At 44.5% G+C, this 21,416-nt stretch overlaps 1 protein-coding gene and 2 pseudogenes across 1 annotated transcript; 2 read left to right on the plus strand and 1 right to left on the minus strand.

Moving 5' to 3' along the window:
* Window positions 1-332: 332 nt before the first annotated feature.
* LOC139785176 (uncharacterized) lies at window positions 333-1,592 on the minus strand (annotated as a pseudogene).
* Window positions 1,593-1,684: 92 nt separating this feature from the next.
* LOC139785177 (uncharacterized) lies at window positions 1,685-3,334 on the plus strand. The gene is made up of 4 exons (XM_071724331.1): window positions 1,685-1,950; window positions 2,048-2,102; window positions 2,192-2,380; window positions 2,882-3,334. The coding sequence occupies exons 1-4, from the start codon at window positions 1,685-1,687 to the stop codon at window positions 3,332-3,334; spliced, it is 963 nt and encodes a 320-aa protein (XP_071580432.1).
* A 16,676-nt stretch (window positions 3,335-20,010) lies between these two features.
* Window positions 20,011-20,547, plus strand: LOC139785178 (sentrin-specific protease 1 pseudogene; annotated as a pseudogene).
* The last annotated feature ends 869 nt before the right edge of the window (window positions 20,548-21,416 follow it).

Raw genomic sequence — 21,416 nt, forward strand, 5'->3', positions numbered from 1 at the left:
CTTCGCGTAAACGGGAGTTTGTAGTAACTTACGATAATTTACTCCGCGTAAACGAGTGAATTATCGTAAGTTACTACAGAAGTAACGCTCGCGTAAACGTAGTATGTGACGCTAAGCATCTAAATAACTGTAAAGAATTTATTGTGAAAAATTTTATGTAGTGCACAAAAAATATTATTAGGCTACTAACAATAAGATCCAAACTCGGACCGTAAATGGCATTTTATTCTAATTTGATTATGCTGTCATTTCCTCGCCACCTTGCGGTATACAGCACGGCGCATTTTTTTTTAAGTGGTATCCCCAGTAGGTCTAATCCACTCTCATAAAATTTAATGTAACAATTGTTCGAAGTGCCTCCCTCGTTCTTGTAAACAAAGTTCGACCCTTCGAGTAATGTTGCGCGTCGCGCGATACGCCAATTCTGGCGTGATGGTATTAAAAGCTGCGAGAATTGCTTCTCGCATTTCAGCTTCTGTACCATCACGCCTGTGCTCGACTACGGCTTTAATGTGTCCCCACACGAAATAATCGAGCACATTAAGATCTGGCGATCGCGGCGGTCAAATGATTGGGCCACCTCGACCCACCCATCTGTCCGGATAATGCGCGTTTAAAAATTCGCGTACCTGCCGAGAGAAATGTGCAGGAGCTCCGTCATGCTGAAAAATGATTTCTCTTCTTGCATGGAGAGGAATATCTTCGAGGAGAGCAGGCAACTCATTTTGAAGAAAATTCCTGTATATCTCTCCATTTAAACGGGGCGGTAGGAAGTAAGGACCGATCTAAAAATTGCCCAAAAAAAAAAGTTTTTAAATCTGCGAAAGAAAATTCCTTAAATAATTTTAAATGGCTTCGATGACTAAAATTCAATATGAAGAATAGGGCAAGGAAAGCCGTAACGGGATGTTCGTGTTAAATTATTTTTAATAAACAAATATTTTTCCAACCATAGTAAACTGCGCGTCGACAAATCGTCAGACTTGAAACACAATTTTTGGTTGGTGCAGTAAAATTCCCTCCCACCTCCTTAATTAAATCGTTACGATTTAATTTTTGTTGCTAAGCATCTAAAAATTGTAAAGAGATTTAGTGGGAGAGAATTTTACTACGCCAACCAAAATTGTGTTTCAAGTTTGACGATTTGTCGGCGCGCAGTTTACTATGGTTGGAAAAATATTTGTTTATTAAAAATAATTTAACACGAACATCCCGTTACGGCTTTTCTTACCTTATTCTTTATAATAAAATTCCTTAACTTATACTAAGTAAAACTACTTACGATTCGGTTCGCTATTATTCCCGCCCATACATTAATCGCCCAGCGATATTGAAATGCGCGTTCTCGAACGACGTGCGGATTTTCCTCTGCCCAATACACATAATTACGTGTATTAAACACGCCATTCGGGGTGAACGTAGCTTCGTCCGACCATAAAATACAGTCGGGGAAAAAATCATTCCGCCGACACTGCGCGAGAAATCCTGCATGTGTTTCGCTGACTGTTAATATTTATAACAAATGCTTGATGAGCAGCGTTGGCTTTCTTAGAAGCGTTGGAAACAAATGAACTCAGGAACAAATGAAGCATTTGTTATCGCCGCGGTTTTCCTTCGATCTCGTCGCTCCACAACAGTAGGTGCCCAGCATTCGATCTGTGTGTCTTATAAAAATTATAAAGAAATGGCGGAATATACTGCAAGAGAATACACCGATATGATTATCGCGTACGGAATAGCCGGAGAAAACGCTGTTGGCGCGGCTCGTGTTTACGCGGAACGATTCCCCGGGCGTGAAAGATATCCCGACGACAAAGTAATTTCGAGGTGTGTACAACGCGCCAGAGAAACGGGAAGTGTCGTCTTAAATCGACGAAACGCTGGTGCACCGATGCAAATTCGTGTAAACGAAGAGGAAAGAATTCTGCAGGTGTTTGAAGAACACCCCAGGTACAGCGTACGCAAGGTGTCTCGGATGCTTGGTTTCTCGCGAGACATAGTGCACCGTGTTTTACGTCGAAACCGAAAGCATCCGTATCATCATCAGGGAGTACAGCAACTCTTTCCGAGAGATCAAGAACAGCGCATCTATTTTTGTGAAGGTATTTTTATTATCTTTATTTAATGTTTTTGCGTTATTTTTTAATAAATATTAACAGTCAGCGAAACACATGCAGGATTTCTCGCGCAGTGTCGGCGGAATGATTTTTTCCCCGACTGTATTTTATGGTCGGACGAAGCTACGTTCACCCCGAATGGCGTGTTTAATACACGTAATTATGTGTATTGGGCAGAGGAAAATCCGCACGTCGTTCGAGAACGCGCATTTCAATATCGCTGGGCGATTAATGTATGGGCGGGAATAATAGCGAACCGAATCGTAAGTAGTTTTACTTAGTATAAGTTAAGGAATTTTATTATAAAGAATAAGGTAAGAAAAGCCGTAACGGGATGTTCGTGTTAAATTATTTTTAATAAACAAATATTTTTCCAACCATAGTAAACTGCGCGCCGACAAATCGTCAAACTTGAAACACAATTTTGGTTGGTGTAGTAAAATTCTCTCCCACTAAATCTCTTTACAATTTTTAGATGCTTAGCATCAAAAATTAAATCGTAACGATTTAATTAAGGAGGTGGGAGGGAATTTTACTGCACCAACCAAAAATTGTGTTTCAAGTCTGACGATTTGTCGACGCGCAGTTTACTATGGTTGGAAAAATATTTGTTTATTAAAAATAATTTAACACGAACATCCCGTTACGGCTTTCCTTGCCCTATTCTTCATATTGAATTTTAGTCATCGAAGCCATTTAAAATTATTTAAGGAATTTTCTTTCGCAGATTTAAAAATCTTTTTTTTTTTTTGGGCAATTTTTAGATCGGTCCTTACTTCCTACCGCCCCGTTTAAATGGAGAGATATACAGGAATTTTCTTCAAAATGAGTTGCCTGCTCTCCTCGAAGATATTCCTCTCCATGCAAGAAGAGAAATCATTTTTCAGCATGACGGAGCTCCTGCACATTTCTCTCGGCAGGTACGCGAATTTTTAAACGCGCATTATCCGGACAGATGGGTGGGTCGAGGTGGCCCAATCATTTGGCCGCCGCGATCGCCAGATCTTAATGTGCTCGATTATTTCGTGTGGGGACACATTAAAGCCGTAGTCGAGCACAGGCGTGATGGTACAGAAGCTGAAATGCGAGAAGCAATTCTCGCAGCTTTTAATACCATCACGCCAGAATTGGCGTATCGCGCGACGCGCAACATTACTCGAAGGGTCGAACTTTGTTTACAAGAACGAGGGAGGCACTTCGAACAATTGTTACATTAAATTTTATGAGAGTGGATTAGACCTACTGGGGATACCACTTAAAAAAAAATGCGCCGTGCTGTATACCGCAAGGTGGCGAGGAAATGACAGCATAATCAATTAGAATAAAATGCCATTTACGGTCCGAGTTTGGATCTTATTGTTAGTAGCCTAATAATATTTTTTGTGCACTACATAAAATTTTTCACAATAAATTCTTTACAGTTATTTAGATGCTTAGCGTCACATACTACGTTTACGCGAGCGTTACTTCTGTAGTAACTTACGATAATTCCACTCGTTTACGCGGAGTAAATTATCGTAAGTTACTACAAACTCCCGTTTACGCGAAGGAATTATCGTAAGTTACTACAGAAGTAACGCTCGCGTAAACGTAATAATAGTTAAATCAAATCAATTTAATTACGGGGAGGGAGAGGATTTTACTACTCGATCTAACGGGAGCTGTGTTGCAAGTCTGCAGACAATTTAAATTGTTGGAGAAAAATTATGTGTAATACACAAAAAATATTATTATTAGGCTACTAATTGCAAGATCCAAGCTCGAACCGTAAATGGCGTTTATATTCTGACAGCATATTTTTATTTTGTGCACGCGCGCGCGGCCGCGAGAGAGAGGAGAGAGAGAGAGAGAGAGAGAATAATTTGACGCGGAGCTTTAGCGTTACGCGTTGGCGGCCAGCCAGCGGCAGCGCCCCTTCCACTGCTGGCTCGCGAGCGGCAGGGCCCCTCCCACCGCTTCGCCGCGCGGCTAGTAGGTGGGCGTGCGGGACGTCTCTTCTGGCCGCGCGGCTTCTACTCGCGTGGATTGGCCGATCTTTTTCAATTAATTTCTCATAAGTATTGCGAATTTCGCAAAATGATAGATAACTTTCCACTCGGTTTAACTCACTCTACCTGCATTACAGAGGTCCGGCGATTATTACACGACACCCTGTATATTCTCTCTTTGTAATTGGCGCAGTATTAAAAGATTTCACATATTTTTTTAAATAGATACCACTTGTTATTTAAGTTTTTTTGAGGTAGATATCACTTGGATTGAATAAAGTAACAATTTTGTAATATAATAATTTTGTTAAGAAAAATTAAAGCTACTACCACCTAGGTTAGAATAGATTTTATTTATTTTTTAATTTAAAATTAATGTACTACCACTTGGTTTTTTTTCGAGGGTAACAACCACGCGTGTACTTGGCGCCTTTTTTTACCTTTTTTGAAAAAGGTAATTTTGTACTGATATCATGCATTTTGTAGTGTTACGCATCCTCTTCTAACTAGTCTTATAAAGAGTATATCTTACAAACAGTATGTACAGATTGTAAAGCTAAAGGTGTTACAGACTATTATTTCTAAGAAAATAGATTTTTTTAAATAACATGTAGACATGATACAAATAAAACAAATTTATTCTTTATGTTTTTTTGTACTTTTAAGTGCTCTGCATTTAAAAATAATTTACATTATTTTCATCCATTTGTATCATGTCTATTTGTTATTTTAAAAATTTTGGCAATTATACCGTTTAATAAAGCAAAGTTTCAGCTTTAAGAATCTGTTTTTTGAATTGCAATACGATAATTTTTAAGGAAGTTATGAGCAATCAAAGTTAAAATGTTTATTTCTTATTCAATCCACGATAAAAACTTTCAAAAGTAGAGATTTCAAGCTTTAAAATCCTTTTTTTAAATTTAAATTTTGTTCATTTTTAACAAGTTACAGCTGCTTGAATTTTGCCTATTTTTAAAGATAAATTTAGTGTTCTTTTAAAATACCTGACACATTGAAGATAATGAAAGTGCTTCTAGCATGCTCGGATTTTAGATTTCGAATATGCAACAAATCAATATGCAAGTATTTCTTCAGAAAAATGCATCAACATTGGTTAGCGCTTAAACGTTAAATTTCTTTTCCTGCGTTAAAAACTAAAGCTACGATTTATTTAAACATTATTGGTGCAATAACTAGGTAAAACATCAATTTAAACATACATGTGTAGTTTAGACAGGATATAAATCCAGGTCAGAATTACAAATTTCTTGAATGTACCAGCATTTAATTATACAGTAATAATATATTTATCAAGAGACACGGTAGTGTCTCGCGCCAAGTACACGCGGAGCGAGACCGACCGTGACTCTTTTACGCGACGCGACGAGTTGCGAGTACTCGAGATGTTGAGATCTCGATAACGAGTGAACGGATCAAGTTCTAAGTAGGCTTGATCGATAGCTTGGGGTCGAATTAGGGGGGGGGGGTTTCTCTTATAATATTTCCGCTACGTGCTCTACAAGCGGAGATATAGCGACGCAAAGTCCAAATGTGAAAATTTATTTTTAAGATACTTCTACTTCTACGTCGACCGTCTCTCATGCCATGCCATCATTTCATTGGCTGGAGTCGCGTCACTTTCACTTTTTCGACACTGGCGGTGCTGCTAGTATCGCCAGTTTCGATGTATACGTGTGTGTACTGCGCGCAGTGCAGATAGTGCGTTTAGCGCGCTGTCACACAGTCAGTTAACCTATAACACGGTAGTGTCCCACGTCAAATACGCGCGGAGCGAGACCGATCGTGACTCTTTACGCGACGCGACGTTAATATTTTTTCTGATTCAAGGTAATTGTTTTATTTACATGTAATTATCCTATTATTATACAATGCGAAGCGAAACCGCACCGTGACTCTTTTACGCGACTAAGTGCATGTGACAGGAATTATAATAGTTTACGTTTACGTGAGTATTTACTTCTGTAGTAACTTATACGAACGATATCTCATCGTAGTTACTATAAAATCTCCCGTTTATGCGGAGGAATTATCGTATCGTTCGTAAGTTACTACAGAATTAAGTAACGTTCGCGTAAACGTAGTATAGGTTAGATTACCGATTTTTTACAAAATTTTACATAAAACGCGAGATTCACTTATGGGAGCTTTCCAGCAAGCGACACAAGTCGACACAGGTATCGTTTTGTCTTTGTTACTCATTGCCAAAAAAGAAAGATAGAACGACGTTTGTGTCGGCTTGTGTCACTTGCTGGAAAGCTCCCTATGTATGCAAGTTTAACGCCTATTGAGTTAATATGAAATAATTTTCCTAAATGTAATAAAAATAACACGATGTTATATATGTTGTTTGCCGTGAATATATATATATATATATATATATATATATATATGTGTGATTTCTGCCCAGTGCTCTGAATGTTATGTGATTTTCGCCCAGTGCTCTGAATGTCATCTAGTCATACATATCATGCTTTGATACAAGGAACGTGAAAAAGAGCAGGAAAAGAAAAGAACAAACAGAAGAAACAGATTCAAGCTTTGTCTTTTAATCTGGACGAAGACAATGCCGAAAAATCCCCGCAGTCAGAAAATGAGCAATCTGATGGCCTCGCGATTAAGAAGATTGTTTCGGGTTCGGCGAGGAAGCCTCGGGACACGAAGGTTTGCCGGAGTCGCCCTAACAAGGGCGCGAAGCGTGCTTCAGAGATCGGCGAGGAGTGTTGGCGAATTATTGCAGTCGTTTCGTTGTTGGTATAATATTTAATTACAGCAGAGATACAGAGTTGTCCTTTATAGACACTGTGAGAGTCGTGATCTCACCGCGCGGAAGGCTGAGAGAGTCCCGTGCACAAACTCGCGGGGTCTCGCGGCGCGTGGCCCCGTTCGGAGACGAGCGCTTGATTCGACAGGTCGGTGAGGAGAATCACGTTCTCGCTCACTGAGGTCGTTCACTTCCCCGTTGAAGACGGCTGGTGGAGCGTATGACCTCCGTTTCGCGCGGCGATCGATCGAGGATGCTGGTCGCGGCGAACGGTTTGTCGATCTTTCGGCTCGAGTTCTGTGACAATTCTGTCTCTTCGCGGAGACAATCATTGTCAGTACAGGATTGCTTGGCGGGGACGCCGTGTGCGTACAGAGGGGGACGAATCGTATCGATCCGTGATTGAACCGCGTTGCGGATTACATGAACGCGTGCGCATGACTCGCATGAGTTCGCATAAATTGAACGGGAGCGAAGAGTTATTGGGCGACGCTTCGTGGCAGGGCCGTTGGCTCAGATCGAGATCTCAGCCTCTGCGATCAGGGCCGTAGAGAGAGATACGGCACCCAACAACTCCTCTCTCGCGAACGGAATTTCGATTTCTATCCTCAACAAAGATTAAGAAAAATCCAGATGTAGATACAAGTTTATTGCCAGATAGAGAAAGAGAGAAGGAGGAAAATAAACTAAGAAAGAATTGAGGCAAGAATGGGCTAGAAAGCAGAACGCGTTGAAGGAAGAAGAAATTGAGATCACATTCAGTTATTGGATGGATCTGGCTATCGTCGGAGTGTTATAATGAAGAAAGGTGAATGTCTCAGTAATTTAGAGAATTTTTAAGTTATTAAAATACTCCAGTGTCACTTTGGAGTAACATTGGCGTGATATATAATGTTCTACTGCATAAATTAAATTTTCACATACAGGTAATTCTATCTATCAGCTTCTTCAGAGATGTTTAGAAGTTCTGAAGCGTGAATTCAGCGAGCTTAAAACAGTAATGGCAGATCAGTTAATGTATGTAAAGAAGGATCTTTCTTATATTACCGCACATATACGTTTTACGATTTTATTGTAACTAAGGTAAAGATACTAAATGATTAAAACTTATTGAAGCAATATCACAATGTGGCATGTATTTTAATGTATGTATATTGCAATTAGGCACGAGGAAAAGCGAACCTTTGTTCACATTTGACGTTCACGATGATATTCGTGTATGCACGATGCTTCTGTCGAAACGAGGATATCAATGCCGGAAAAAATTGTACTTAGGTATTTATCATTAAAAGATACTTTGTATAATTCTCTTTTATGTTATTTCTCATTAGATCATGGTACGAGAGGAACAAACACATTTTTCCAGCGAGTAGATGGGAACTTTTGATCCAACGAAAAGTTTTGACAAGTATACAGTGTCGGATAAAAATAGGAAGAAAGATAAAATCTGATAAACTTAGATTCAACGAATTGTCCAATTTCGTTTAAAGGATTCAGATTCAAAGGACTGTAATTTAGTAGAGCTACATAATCGAGTAAATGAATTAAATATTATCACATAACTGAATGAATTAAAATCACAGTCCTTAAAATACAATGTAGCTACAATATATATAAGTAGGTATAGAAGGCCGCTTCCACCCCGGGGCAATGAGGGGGGGTGGGGGAGGGGGAGTATCGGGTTACGCGGGGGGGGGGGTGAGGGGGAGGGGGAGTTGGCGGGGTATCGGGTACACAAGGTATCGATTCGCGGGGGTGAGGGGGAGGGGGAGTGGAGGGGTATCGATTTCGCGGGGTGAGGGGGAGGGGGGGTATCGGGTACACAAGGGTATCGGATTACGAGGGGGTGAGGGGGAGGGGGGGTATCGGGTTACACAAGGGTATCGGATTACGAGGGGGTGAGGGGGAGGGGGGTGACCTTGGCATACCACAGGGATGACTCACCGGAATGACTCACCGGGGGATGACTCACCGGGATGACTCACCGGGGGATGACTCACCGGGATGACTCACCGGGGGATGACTCACCGGGATGACTCACCCGCGTTCGCGTTCGAGTTCGCGGTCGCGCCGCGGGTCCGCGCGGGTGGTCCGCGCCGCGCCGCGCGGGGGGGGGGTGTCCGCGCCGCGCCTTGGATCCGCGCGGGGAGGTCCGCGAGGGGGGTTCGGCGTCGCGCCGCGGGTCCGCGTAGGGTCTGCGTGACGGTCGGTTAGCGATCTTACCTTTTAATTTGGCGAGGAGGGGTCCCATGGCCGCGACCCTCTATTTGTCGCAACATAGCCAGTAAATCCTCCAGCGGATTCTGGGCACCATGGCGGCGGTTAGCGGGAGGAGGAGGAGGAGGACCCGCGATATGCAGGACTCGATCCACGTCGAACAAAAGTCATCAGCTAATCTATTGTCCTCCTCGTCGGAACATACGCGCGACCCTGCGCGAGGGCCGCGGCGTAAAACTGTGCCCGCCCGCGTCCGAGGGCCGCGCGGTGATCCACGTAAACTTGCACCGCCGCGTCCGAGGGCCGCGCGGTGATCCACGTAAACTTGCACCCGCCCGCGTCCGATACCAAGTGGTCGGATAGGGTTCAGCAGCACCCGCCGCGTCCTATGGCGGGTGGCTGACGCGGGGGTTCGGGAGCAGGCGAAGCAGCGAGCCACTCACCCTGATCCTGATCACTATCAGAGTCGTTTAATTCGTTATAATCACTCACTTACACGGCCTCGCACAATTCTAGAGGAGGCATCACACACACAAACAAACAAACAAAAAACAAAAAATACTTAATATATTATAAAAAAATGTATATAAATGAAACACGTTGCACGCTCACGTACGGCCACGACGAGACTGAATTCAATGACGCTTCAGACGGTTGTAGAACGGAGAAGTCGCCATAGAAAAATAATGGCGGTATATAAAACTGATAGTCGCTTCCAGCGAAGTCTCGCGCTACAAAGGCGAGCGACGACGTCCGCTAGAATTTCGGCTGCTTGAATTTACAAACAAGTATCGCATATCATAATATAGAAGCAAGGCGCCGATGCTCCGGCCGACGTCGCATATACGACTCGAATATAAATGCGCGCGAAGAAATTATAGTATGATTTATACTTAAAAACAATCTATCTACGCAGTACGTAAAAGACAAAGAAGAAATGACGTCATCGGGACGATGATCGACTCGATAACGCGTCGAACCTGTCGGAACATGTTCGTCGTAAACAACATTTTATGGGAAAAGGGGGTGTTATCGCGTAGACTAAACAATTCGCGTTATTTTTTACGACGCAGTACGCGAGACAAGAAAGAAAGATGACGATCGACGATGATCGCGCATCAAAGCGATGATAAAAATTAAGGTAGGGATGGACATACATGCAAAGAATTACATCGTTCATTTAAGTGTAAAAAAAGCCTGTTTATTTAACTCTTTTTACATGATATATCTTCGTACTAAAAAACTAAAGCTGCGAGCTCACAATCGATGAGCTGATTCGCTATGAACGCATCGCTAGCGTATATTACATCGACGCTTCCTGGGATCCGTCACGGTGGACGATATTGGAGAACTGCGCAAACTTTGCATCGACCGTCGCAAGTATTCTGACCAAACGATCGAATCTCGCCTCGATGCCCGATCGAGATCGACATACGACGCAACGTCGATCGGTCATCATTAAGCGTACGTTTGCAGATTCAAGACGTATGAGTTTGACGTTATTAACCGACGTACAAACTCTCACCGTTAGCGGTCCAACATTTAAAAACTATGGACATCTTTGTAGTCGTGCGAAAGAAATTCTGAATGTTTCGCCGTTGCTCGTAGAGTGCCTTCCACGTTTCGAGAGACAACAGCAGTTCTTTCCTCGATGATCTCCAACTGCGATCTCCACGTAGCTCGGTGGGCCACGTTGATACCAATTTCGAGGAATTTATATCCCGTAGCTGTCACAGCGCGGTATCGTCTGCCGAGTATGCGTACCGCGCGACGTTCTCGCGAAATGCTGTATAAGAAATGAAATTAGTTATTTTCGTAAGTATACAATTTGTAAAGATATAAAAACTGGGAGAGGCTCTATTTTTTTCTTAAAGAAACTTACCTATACATCTGGCCTCATACGTTGAGTTTCAACGTCGTGAATCGGCACGTAATAATTCACGGCATTCGCGCGTTTTGCACCGTTGTGCTGTTGCTGTGCTGCTGCTGCATCCTTCAAAGGAGAACATTTTCGCTCTCTAGGCTTGAGAAGTTGACCGTCAGTACAAGCGATCGCGACAAGACTGATCGTGTAAAATTAAAATTGTATACGAGCAACAATTCCAAAAGTAATGATGTGGTGGGGGAAAGGGAGAGGGGAATTAATGTTTATATATAGAACTGCGCAGGATTTTTTTTATTAGGAGAGGGGAAGTAAAGCCTACTCTAACGTGATGATGGGGAAGGGGGAGTAAGAAATAAAAACATTATAAAAAGTATATATAATTTTATTTAAAAAAAAGATCGCAAGTTTTATGGCGTCGCGCGCGACCACCAGTTAAATAGTTTATTACATTTTGTAACGCGCATTCCTTTCATGTTTTCCGCATCGCATAGTTGGTGCATCTAGTTTATTCAAGATTCGATATCTTCGTAATGCGCATCCAGAGTCTCGACGATTAGGTTTTTTGCGCATAATTCTCCAGCAGATCCACCAGCCATTCTCGTTTCTGACATCCCTGACATACACGAGAGTCGCATCTCGTCGTCTCGTCATCGTCTTCTTTCTCATCATCGTCTTCTTCTTCTACACCAAGCACGGCCGATGTAATCAGGCGTTTCACCATGCTGTACGGCACGTTTCCGTCTTCCCATCGTAATCCATGGTGATTGCGAATCAACCAGGTAGCACACGATTTATCGGATTTTGTGAGGAGATTCCACGGCATGGGGTAATTAAAGATGTGATGCGACAGAACGCAGCCTTTTCTCAGCAAGCCACCTCCTTCACGACAAATTTCATCCCAACGAGGAATCCTTGCAGGTCCACGAATGTTGGTACGGACATGACGAGATTTCTTTATATATATCTCTCTCTCGTCAATGCGTCAATCGAGAGGAATGACGCGCAACTCTGCAAACCGTCTCGCGACACTCTGATTTATACTTCCCCTCCCTTACCCTCTCAATAATTGTATCGAAGACTGATGGAAAGAAGAAGAGAGAGAGAGAGAGAGAGAGAGAAATATTCACGTCGACGTTGCCGCGAACGCTCAGACTATTCTGCGCACCACGTTCGTCAACGGGTTGTACTCAATCACGCGGTCGTGTATGATGAGACAGTAAGCGGAGGTATTCGGCGGTACGTTCTCCATGCAATCGAATTCTATTCTGACATCCACGGTGGCGTTTTTGACGGATTCGTTTTGGCGAGAGCAATCGATGATCACAAACGGGCCGTTACGTAGAAAAGTCGAAACGGTGAGACTCGGCTCGAGATATTCGTATCCGTAGTAGCCCTTGCAGAAACGCGCGTACATATCGTACAGAATCGCCCATCTGTGTTTACCAAAATCCAAATTCAAGTCGTCATACGGATAAACTTCTGAGTTTAGATAGAGTTTTACGTTGGTCAAGTTGCAATCGTCGAATCGACTTGTGTCGGCGGACATGACGTTCTTCCGACCCGTCTGCAGAGCGAAGACGACGTATCGCGGTTTCTCGAGCTGAGTCGCGGTCTTAATGGCCCACGAGTGCTTGGTCGTGTTCTGCAACAGGGGATACTCGTACAGATCCCACGAACGGAAACCCATACTTAGATATCGTCCGTTTTCCAAGGTGCGCAACATCGACAGCTTGTTGATCTCGTTCAATACCACGTGAGGCATTCGCCATTGTATCTTATGTATTTTGATGGTGGGCTCCAACGCGAGACTTCCCACCAGGGAATTGTTGTCGTTGCGCGATCGTATCAAGATCAATTCGTGACGAGCATTGATCACCACGCGTTGTAATCCTCGCAAAATCCCAGTAACGTGTTGAGCGGTACGCAGAAATTGAAATATCCATTCGGGTTATTCTGTGGCTCCCAGCCAGCGTTTCTCAGGATCACGCTTCTGTCGGACGATACCGTAACGTAGTTCTTGAGCGTGCTGGTTATTCCTACGTTTCTGCAGCGATCAATCTCCATACCGTCGAGCTCGTATCGAATCTCGTCGAACATGAATGCAACGCAATTAGTCCCCAGTACCACGTTATCGACTTGGCCGGCTGCTCTGGTCACCGCCAATGTTCCTTCGACGTAGAGAAAACTTTCGCACGGCAACGTATACAGATCCTGCTGTGTATAGGTATTCGTATCTCGTCGCTATAGTCAAACGTTGTGTTGGCGTACGGGTTGTACGTGTGAGTCTCGATCTTGACGATGCGATCGTCGAAGACCGGCTCGCCTCCGATGTTGAGAATTTCAGTCATCGTTCAGATGTTTCGCACCGCGAATCCCAGAGATTGTAAAAATTTAACGTTTAACGCGTTGAGCTTCTTTCTCGTCGCTTGTTTAACATCACCGAATGTCGACTTGACGATATCGTCGATCGGCGCAACCGTAAAGATATTATTGTTGTTATCTGTCGCGTGCTCCGAGTCGTTCAACACTAGCATCTCATATGTCGCGCGCACACTCACGCTCACGCACACGGCTGCCGCGTTATCGCTCTCGCCGTCGTACGTGCAATCTGACGGTGATCTCTTCTCCGCGAAAATCGAGCAATCGTCCGTCTTGATCAGCGACGCGTATCGTTAGATCAGTAACGCTCCGCGCGATGATCGGCAGGTAAATGATCTGCGCCGGCGTTTCCGATATCTTATATCCCGGTGGTACGCTCGGTGAAAACTCGTGTATCGTATGAACGCGTTTGCCGTTGCTGTACGCACCCGCGGTCACGTTACACTCCACGCGGATAATGTTTACGTTGATAATATTAATCGGTGCGTCCGATTCATGCCACTGTCCCGCTGCAATACACGCGTCGACGAGAATCCCAGTAGCGATCCGACGTTGTTCGGTTTGTTAAAGTTCACTCTGAAAGCGCATCTCGCTTTTCATCGTATTGTAATTTGCGCGGAGCACTATCGGGTACTCCGCGACCTCGTCTTCGTAGCCGTTCGCGCGAACGGTCTCCTCTCGCGCGATATTCGCGACCGACATACGATCGTCGTCGTCGTTGGAACGAACCACGCGTCGCGGACGTTTCCGTGAAATTTCACGTTTCAAAAACTCGTGTATGGCCCGTATCTCGTACGATCCCTCGGGAATCGTAATTTCCGTGTCATCCTCGTCGAAATAAAATTATTATTCAAAGAATTCACGTTCGGAATCGTATGATAAGTCTCAAAACACGTTAGACCGAGCTCGTAGTCACCGTCGCTCAGATCCACGGCGGGAAAATAGTGCTCCGCGAGGATGCTGCTCTTCCCGGTCAGCGTGAACGTTATAGACATGTCGACGGGAGCTGTTCGACGAACACTGAGTCTCCGCAAGGCGCGTCGTCAGGTTTTAAATTAGCGTCGATCGTCGTCGATCGTCCGGAGAAATTGCAAGCACAATTGTCCACAGATGCTCTGATCGTATCGCTGATAAGACGTGTGATTGTACTCGATCTTCGTCACGCTCGGTCCGAAATATCGCACCAGTTCTTTCGGTGGCCGAAGATTGCCGAAACTGTCGAAATATACGACTCGATCTCCCTCTTGGCGTACGCTACCCAATGGGTGCCGGGGCCCGCTGCATCGTCCAAATTCACGATACCGCTCTCGTTTCGACGTACGCCATCGACGATCGGTAACGAATCACGCATGAAAACACCTCTGAAGAACGGTACGCGCATTCGCCTTGCCAGTCGACTCAATTGTACGTTAGTCGTAATACCCGTGGGCATATTTAACGTCTTTTTGACGTTTTTTTTTCTTTCTAATCTTCAACGCTACTCTCGCCCGCGTTTGTGCGGGCCGAGATACAGTCCTTGTCCATATTTGTATGGAGCGAGATAAAGTCCGCGACCTTCCATGGCGCGATTGTGACGTTGCGTCTCTTCCAGCTGACGCCGCGCGGCTTTGCTAGCGTTCATCGCCGTTGTAATTCCAGCCGCTCCGCCGGCCAGAGAACCGAGAACTCCCAACAACGGTAGAATCGGCAATACGCCACCTCGTTTCGCTGTCGGAAGTATCCGTTTCTTCGTCGACCTTTTCCTCGTTCGTGTTTTTCGTGTTTTCAAACCCATTCCGAGCTTCGTCTTAGCCTTCATAGCCGCCCAGACGGCTGTAGCGGCAGCCCTCTCTCCGAGAGTCGAATCTCTCGCGATGACGCGTCCCAGCGCTCTCTCGGCGAGTATCTTGTCAGCCACGTGTCTCTCGGTGAGCTCTTTGCTACGCGAATAGTCTATGTCGTGCTCGCGACACGCCGCGTCCAATGGATTTACACCCGGATCACCTCTAGCCAATCGTTCTTGCAAACGAGTACCCGGACCGCAAAACTGGTAGCCGGGAATGTGCAATTCGAACGGAAGTGCACCAATCGCGCGATTAAACAGACCTCCACCTGTTTTTTGTTTTCATTGACATTCGCCGCATTCGGCGCTAAAATCGCGAATGTTCGAAGGTCTCGACAGCAGGACGAACATCTGTGCGACTGAGCGATTCGCGGTACCGCGCATCTATAAATAGACGTTCAAACGAGAAAGTTCGATTCAGTCGTACAAAGTGTGAGGAAAAAAAATGAGATTTGTGCGACAACCGTGGGCGATTCGCGTGACGAATTGCGACGACAGATCACGACCGATGGAGGGCAACGCGGAGAAGCGCAGACACGGTACGATGCTGCCGACTACTATACGCGCGATCATTTGCGGTCCCTCGAATTGCGGTAAAACCAACGTTCTGATAAGTTTACTGGAAAGTCCGCACGGTGTACGTTTCGAGAATGTGTACGTGTACTCGAAATCGCTGCGACAACCGAAATACCGATATCTGGAGAATTTATTGACATCGATCGACGAAATCGGCTACTACACCTTCTCCAATAACAGTGACGTCATTCCACCGAGCGACGCGTGCCCAAACTCGATATTCGTCTTCGACGACGTGGCGTGCGATAAGCAAGACACTGTGAGAGAGTATTTCTCAATGGGCAGGCACTCGAGCGTCGACTGCTTTTATCTCTGTCAGACGTACGCGAGAATACCTAAACATCTGATACGCGACAACGCGAATCTGCTGATCCTATTCAAACAGGATGGTACTAATTTGAAACACGTGTACAACGATCACGTAAATACCGACATGTCGTACGATGAATTTTGCTCGTTGTGCCACGATTGTTGGCAATGCAAGTACGGATTCGTAGTGATAGATAAGGACAGCGCGCTTTCGGACGGCCGATACAGAAAAGGGTTTAACGTGTTCGCGATACCGCAAAAGCGGTCAGTCGTCGCCGATACGTCGTCGAAGGTGAAACGTTAGCGTTACAGAGAGAGATCGACGCTCTGCTTTGTTTTTTTTCCCCCGCGATGGCTGCGATCGACGGGAGCGAGACGATTCGCGAACGCGAGAAGATCGTGAAAGATATTGCGAAAACGAGTAATTCGATTCGTAAGAAACTTCGCACTTTGAAGACCGGTAAGATCGAGAAGGACATTGAGTTGGACACGCACTTTAAACCTCTCATCGGGCCGCTGAAAAAGATCGTCGACAACTCGAGCTTGACCGCGGTGAAGAAGGAGAAGCCGGAAAGCGTCGCTGGCGAGGAGGAGGAGGATGCTACACCGAAGATAAAGAGGGAACGATTAGACTCCTGGTCGGATCTCTCATCGTCGACACCGCGTAAATCTAATCAATCGAAACGCTCGATAGTACTACCGATAACCTCTACACCGACGCAAACCGTGCAACGTACAAGTCCCGAATTTCTCGAAAACGAGTATGTTTTCGAAACCACGGATGACTCGATCGGGACGACCGTTCAAAAGCAGTTGCAAACGTCGGAGGGGCGAGAATTGTTTATAGAAACGTTGGAAGATCGCTTCGGTCCACTGAGCCGAGTGTATATCTCGTCTGTTTTGGGCGCCGATCCAACGATAGACGACGTGTACGGCGTTTATCTCGACAAGAATGAATTGATGCTCGGTAATAAACGTTTTTACGTGGACAAAGCGGATAACATTCATATCGGCGACGTACGATACGCCGGTACACCCGGTATTTACGAGTTAATCTTCAAAAAAATACCGATGATAAACTCTACACGGAGGCCGATAGGGAAAAGTACAGGAGCATACTGTTGGCGACGAGTGCTCATAAATACAAGCACGATCCTCGCGAGCGAGTAAAGGGTAACAGGGGATACAAGTATCTATTGTAATCTCACCGTTGATATCGACCGAATCCAAGACGAAAAAATCCGGAAAGGGCGTATTCGCGCCTCGCGCGATGACGCTAACCGACAATAAGATCGACTACGTGCACTGGGACGACCCAACGAGCTGGTGGATCGTCTGCGATTGCTCGACGCATCGCGTCAAGCTGGCAACAATGCCCACGACAACGAGATCACGTCGATCATCGAGGAACTTCGCGAGGCTGGGCTTATTATAAATTAAACGGCGCGACAGCGATCCGTTCAATCGGTGTTGAAATGCCAATCAATAAATTTGGATTGTTCGCACAGCGAAGACGCGACGAATGCCAATTCGTACCATCGGTGGAGCGGATTAGTGAGAAATTTCGTGCGCGACAACGCTCTGTGTCGCATCGCCACGGACTTTGACGCAAGGTCGTGCAAGATTCGTCGCGTAGCGCAACCTGAGACTGACGGTGACGCTGTTAACAAACTATACGTGGATCAGTGCGTTAAAAGTTTGCGAGATCAACGGAAAGAGTCAGACGAGAAGCTTACCGCGTTCGAGAAGGACGTGCGAGCGTTACAGACTGCGGTAAACGCGCTTCGGCGTGCGAATATTGTTAGATTGGAAACGGACGAACGAACGAGTGAAGAAACGGTTCAGCAGAAACGACTATCGAACGGCGACGACGAGTGAAGAGAGGCAACGGTTAATTAACGACGCGACGAACAGCAACGAACGACTCGAGAACGGTTGTCGGACGGCTGTCTTACGGTTCAAGAACGGTTGTCGGACGGTTCAGAGTTCAAAACAACTCAGCTCAGAAACGATTACGAGCGGTTCAGAAACAGGTGCGAACTACGCGGTGACAGGAAAGGCTACAAACGGCTAAAGAACGTCGACGACGACGACGACGACGATGAATGATAAACAACGGTTAACTGACGACGACGAACGACAACGAACGATTCAGGAACGGTTGTCGGACGGCCGTCAAACGGTTCAGGAACGGCTCGAAATCGTATCTGAGCGGTTCAGAAACAGCGACGAACGACGCAGAAAATCAAACAGAAACGGCTACGTACAGTTAAAGAACGACGACGAACAACCAACGAAACGTTAACCGAACATGAGACCGTTAAAATCGACCGATGTGGATAAAAATATCGAAAAGCGACGGCTGGTGGACGAATTGCACGCACCGGCGAGAAGAAATTTTCCCCGCAGACACGTCATAGTGCGAGGATACGACGATCTGTGGCAGGCTGATATCGTCGAGATGCGTCCGTACTCGCGTTTCAACGGAGGCCACCACTACATACTCACCGTCATCGATGTGTGAGCAAGTACGCGTGGGCCGTGCCGCTCAAGGGTAAAGGCGGCAGCGAGACAGCTGACGCTATCGCTGAGATAATTCGAGATAGCGGGAGGTGCCCTAGTAATCTACAAACCGACATGGGGAAGGAATTTTACAACACCGACGTGCAACGTCTCGTGAAAAACACGGCATCAATCATTATTCCACGTATTCGGTGATGAAGGCATCGGTCGTCGAGCGATTCAATCGCACGTTAAAAAACAATATGTGGAAGATGTTTACGCTCAATGGAAATTACAAGTGGGTCGACGCCTTGCCGCGACTCGTGTCGGATTACAACGCGCGCAAGCATCGAACGATCGGCATGCGACCCGTCGACGTTACCCCCGCGATCGCCGAAAGACTCTTGGCTACGGTGTACAGCGCGATAAAGATCGCGGGCCCGGCAAAGTTCAAAACGGGCGACTCGGTACGCGTCAGCAAATACAAGACGATTTTCGAGAAGGGTTACACGCCGAATTGGACCACCGAGGTGTTTAAGATCGTTAAAGTGCAGCATACCAATCCCGTAACCTATCTATCGTGGAAAATCCGTCGCTGGAGCGTTCTACGAGTACGAGTTGCATCGCGCGACGTATCCTGACGTGTATCTCGTGGAGAAAGTACTGCGCAGGAAGGGTGACGAGGTTTACGTGAAATGGCTGGGATTCGATGGATCGCACAACTCTTGGATACACAAGAATAATGTTATTTAATTCGTACAGATTGTATTTTTTAAAACATATGAAAAAATAAACTATGTAAAAAATATTAAATACAAAATATCCAATATATAAAAAATATGTAACGACGTATGCAACATATAAAATGTTTGAAATATATATAAAATGTTTGAAATACATATACGATATCTTTATTAATATCCTTCTAATATAATATGTATTACTATTGCGGGTTTCGTGTTCATCGTGGCGCTATAAACAAATATTTTCTTGAAGAAGGGGGCTGTTATGCGTATACGTATCTATCAGTATCTATTACTGTTACGTATGCACACTTACGACGCAGTACGCAGACAAAGGAAGAAATGCAAAACAAAGAAAAAAATGATCTTTCAAGATTCAGTTGGAGCGAGAGAGAGAGCAAAGGGTATATAACGAGGGATGCATCAAGCTACAGTAGTATGATTTGAGAGCTTAAACACCTCGGTGATACATCTGTGCATTGATTGAGACATTTAAAATCTGTGTACAGTGATCGAAACAGTTAAAATCTGTGCGGAGCGATCGAAACAGTTAACAATCTATGGTGCAGCGATTCATCTGTGCAACAGTTCATCTGGTAAATTTGCAAATTATTATTTAAAATTATTGGAATGTGTTGTGGTATAATTTTATGACATATTTTTGTCAAAGGTTTTTGACAAAATCGCAGTATGGAGATGGTGGTGGAAGGCTTCGGTCTGAAGCTCACGCAAAAGGATCTTCACACGCTGGTCGATTTAAATGGGCTCAACGACGAAGTGATTAACTTTTATATGAATCTACTGATCGCCAGAGGTACATCTTCGAACAAATATCCGAAAGTACATGCGATGAACACGTTCTTTTACCCAAAACTTCTGTCGAGCGGTCACTCGTCTCTGAAGCGATGGACCAAGAAGGTGGACATCTTTGCGCAGGATCTCATTATTATCCCAATACATTTGAATGTGCACTGGTGTATGTCAATAGTAGATTTCCGCGATAAAACAATTGTTTATTACGACAGTATGGGCAGTGATAATCCGAAATGTCTGGCTGCGCTAAAACTATATTTACAAGATGAGAGTCTTGACAAAAAGAAACAACCTTATGATATGAGTGATTGGATATTTTATTCCGCCAAGAATATTCCGCAACAGACGAACGGCAGCGATTGTGGTGTATTTCTTGCATGTTCGCCGAATACGTCTGTGCAAGCAGGAAGATAACGTTCACGCACGATGACATGCCGTACTTTAGGAACAAAATGTTTAGGGAAGTAATAAATGGAATATTAATAAAAAAAATTTTTATTGAATAAATGTTTATAATATAAAATATAAATATATGTGATTAATATTGTATTAAAATTTTTTTATTGAATAAATGTTTATAATATAAAATATAAAATATATACGTGATTAATATCCTTCCATTATACATCTACGTACATACATATATACATACATACATTCATACTAGTACATACATTACTTACATTACATTACATTACATTACATTACATTACATTAATACATTAAGTACCATTATTATTAGTTATACATACTTGTACATGTATATACGTACATTAATTTTATTACATATATTGATTACATTACATAATACATACATAAATACATAATATCAATATAACATATTATACTACATCATACATACATACATGAATCTTCACTGTTTCTTATCATATAAAGGTATGCGATAATGTCCCAAGGCAATGTATCTGTCGAATCGGCACGATATATCGCTATCGTCGTAAGGAATCAGAGCGATTTTTCGTCTCACTGATAGTGTACACTTCGTGCATTTTCGATCGTATGCACGACTGCGGTCGCGTCATTTCGATCTCATTCGTTCAGACACCGCGTGTAGTCGTCGAACGTAATGGGGCGCGCGATAAACGTTGCTTTTGACACCTTTAGCTTTTTACAATCGTTTTTGCCATGACTCGCAAGGCATACATTTTCGCACTAAGTCAACGAATTCGGTCATGATCGCCGTGTTTCGCCTCATAAGGCCGGCACTTGTTTACACGAGAGGTATACCGTAGCGTTATCTACCGCGTAATCATCGTGTCGAC

The sequence above is a fragment of the Temnothorax nylanderi genome, unplaced genomic scaffold (genome assembly GCF_030848795.1).
Source record: "Temnothorax nylanderi isolate EJ_2023f unplaced genomic scaffold, tnyl_v1.0 TNYL_tig0749_pilon, whole genome shotgun sequence".
NCBI classification, from domain to species: domain Eukaryota; kingdom Metazoa; phylum Arthropoda; class Insecta; order Hymenoptera; family Formicidae; genus Temnothorax; species Temnothorax nylanderi.